The sequence below is a fragment of the Guillardia theta genome (assembly GCF_000315625.1).
Source record: "Guillardia theta CCMP2712 unplaced genomic scaffold GUITHscaffold_94, whole genome shotgun sequence".
Taxonomy (NCBI): Eukaryota; class Cryptophyceae; order Pyrenomonadales; family Geminigeraceae; genus Guillardia; species Guillardia theta.
In genome coordinates, this window is record NW_005434580.1 from 24,374 (window position 1) to 27,184 (window position 2,811).

Below are 2,811 nucleotides of genomic sequence, written 5' to 3' on the forward strand. Positions count from 1 at the left end.
TCGAACGCATATCAACGCCCCTCGAAGTTTTAGACGGATTTGCGGAGGAAATAGTTCTTCTGATTGCAGCCGCTCGACTAGTCGCGAATTTGCGACTCTGCATTTCCCTGCATACAATACGGCCTCTCCTCGATCTCCGACTGCTTCGTCTAGTACCGGAACCGCAGGAGGAGGGGGAGATATAGTTACCAAGGACGGCAAGGATGGTGAACAAACGGAGAACTCAGTCGTGATGTCCTCGATGCTTGTCGTCTGCTCTGAGGCTGTTGATATTGTTTTCTTGCGCCTTGTCAAACAGAGGAAGAGACGAGAAGAACCACGAAGACTCTCATGATGCTTTCCCCTTGGAATCGTGATATTTTGTGCAATCAGGACATGAAAAATGAAGCTTTAGGATGGAATTTATGTCTTGACTGATAACAGCAGGTTTTGTGCGGTACTAGTGACAACACAAAAAGGACATCTTTGTGTTTCTATTCTACATCGTTGTCATCATGTACCATAAGGGATAGATAGATCTTGGAAATTTCTCCTCCTCCATCCCCTCCCTTCTTCGCTCCTCCTCCTCCTACTGCAGCATGTCGCTCAAACTCTTCAGCAGCCGCAGCGCCAGTCTGCTCCCTCCATCCCCATCTTGTTCATCTCCCTCCAGCTGCAGCAGCTGACGAATCTGCTGGGGGACCGACGGCTGGCCGTTCAACCTGACCGACTCCAGCTGGACCCTCTCGATCTTCCCGTCCTCCCCTAGCAGCACCCTCGACTGAACCTCCACCTTCACTCTCAGCAGCCTGTTCAGCCCCTGCTCCTCCCCCAGCTCCCCGTTTCCGAGCGGCGTTCGTAGATTCAGCTGGTACTCGCTCGCCAGCAAGAGCTCGTCCGACGGCAGATGCTGCAGCGTCACCTTCGCCTCCCTCGACTCTTGCAGCCCAGCTCGCGCCAGCAGCCGCCGCATCCTCCGCGTTAGCACAAGAAAGTCTTCCCTCCCCGACACCAGAGTCTCCCCGAGTTGCCCGACGATGAGGAGGGAGGAGCTGTAGGCTCTGGGGTTCGAGGGGGGGGCGGCCAGCAGCTGCCTGACGTCAGCATGCAGTGCGTGCAACGAGATCCAGAAGTTTCGCACATACGCCTGATCGCTGCTCTGCTCCTCCTCCTTGCCCAGCTCGTCCTCACGTAGCGCCTCCCTCTCTGCCGCCGACAGGTCCGATCCCGACCCCCAGCCCACCGGGTTCCAGGCTCGGGCGAGCAGGTCGGCAGGGGAGGCAAGGCTAGCGAAGGGGCCCTGAAAGATCGGGGTGAGGAAGAGAGCGAGGTCCGAAGACCGCACGTCCTCGTCCCTGACCCTCAGCGAGCTGATTCGGTGGAGGACGACTTGGAGCCTGTCCTTGGAGGAGGGCCGTAGGAGGAAGGCCGACTTCACGCTGACTGTAAGCTCTCCTTGGGAGGATGAGGATGAGGATGAGGATGAGGATGAGGATGAGGAGGAGGAGGAGGAGACATTCTGAGCCCTCCAGAAGCTCTCGAGCCCCGAGAGCAAGTCAGTCACGAGTGATTTCTCTCTGCTCACAGAGGATCTCTGCCCCGTCCTTGCCTTGTACGCGCGCCACTGTGAGACGGTCGCTCCCGGCCCTCGACTCTTCCTGAACTCCATCCAGCTGCCCCCCGAGGAAGAGTCTCTTGCAGGACGAGTTGCCCATGCTGCTGTGGCGCTGTAGTTGAAGACAACATCCACGGATACCTCCTCCTGATCCTGCTCCTCTTCCTCCTCCCGCTCCCGCCCTGTGTTGAACCACCTGCCATTGAGCGAGAGGTCGAAGGACGAGCGCGGGGAGGAGACTACTCCCGCGTCCAGCAGCAGAGCTTGCATCTGTGCCAGCCCCTTCCACCAGTTGAGGTAGCGCGAACGTCCGCTACTGATACTCCTCCCCTCCTCATCCTCTAGCCTGACGCTGTCCGACAGCCACCCTCCCTCAGCCATCCTCTCCCACCCGCTCGCAAGCAGCTCCGGAAGGTCTTGCTCGAGCTCGTTGGCGAACCTGTGCAGGTCGAGGAAGAGAGGAAAGGAGGAGGAACCGGGAACAGGGAGGGCGTCTCGGGGCTGTTTCGGAGGAAGGCGAGGGGATAGCCTCAGGCGAGTTGAAGAGGAGGAGAGGGGGAGAGAGGCCTGTACAAGCTCTACAGCAACTGCAGCAGCCCCGACGAGGTCTCCATTGAGGGAGAGTCTGATCCAGCGGAGGAGGCGGGGGACAAGAGCAGTCTGTCCTGCTATCAGCACCTCCTCTACCCGATGCTCCCTTATCCTCCCCTCGTCGTTGACTAGGTACTTAGATCGGATCTCCACCGGGAGGAGACTCGGCTCTATCAGCCCTGCTCCGGCGAGGCTGTTGGGAGGGAGGAGGAGAGGAAGCGATATGACTGCACTGGCAAAGATCTCGTCTCCTCCTCCTCCTCCTCTTCCTCCTCCTGCTCTTTGTCCTGAAGCTGCTGCTGCTGCTGCTGCTCCTCCTCCTCCCTTCTTGTCTGTCCTCGAGTATGAAGTGGAGGACCAAACCCTGACGTCAATCCTCTTCTCTGCTCCTGGAGGAGCAGGCAAAGCGCGGAAGCTCTCCAGCACCTGCAGGTACTGCTGGCGACCCGAGCAAGAGAACCCCCCCAGCGCTTCTCCCCCAAGGAAGACGTTCTTGGCATAGATGGAGGGGGAGAGAGACTGAGACTGCAGCATGGGAAGCTCCTTCCTTAACAGCTCACATGCCTCGTGCATACCAGCGTACTTGATGACGGCCTTCGCATCAAGTCTTGGTCTCCCATGTACCT

The 2,811-nt window shown here is 58.6% G+C and overlaps 1 protein-coding gene across 1 annotated transcript; it reads right to left on the reverse strand.

Annotated features, from left to right (window-relative positions):
• Positions 1 to 568: 568 nt before the first annotated feature.
• On the reverse strand, positions 569 to 2,719 carry GUITHDRAFT_116290 (hypothetical protein; the record flags this gene model as incomplete). Its single annotated transcript, XM_005824403.1, has 1 exon — positions 569 to 2,719. One exon carries the CDS (start codon positions 2,717 to 2,719, stop codon positions 569 to 571), a length of 2,151 nt encoding a protein of 716 aa, XP_005824460.1.
• Between the last annotated feature and the right edge of the window lie 92 nt (positions 2,720 to 2,811).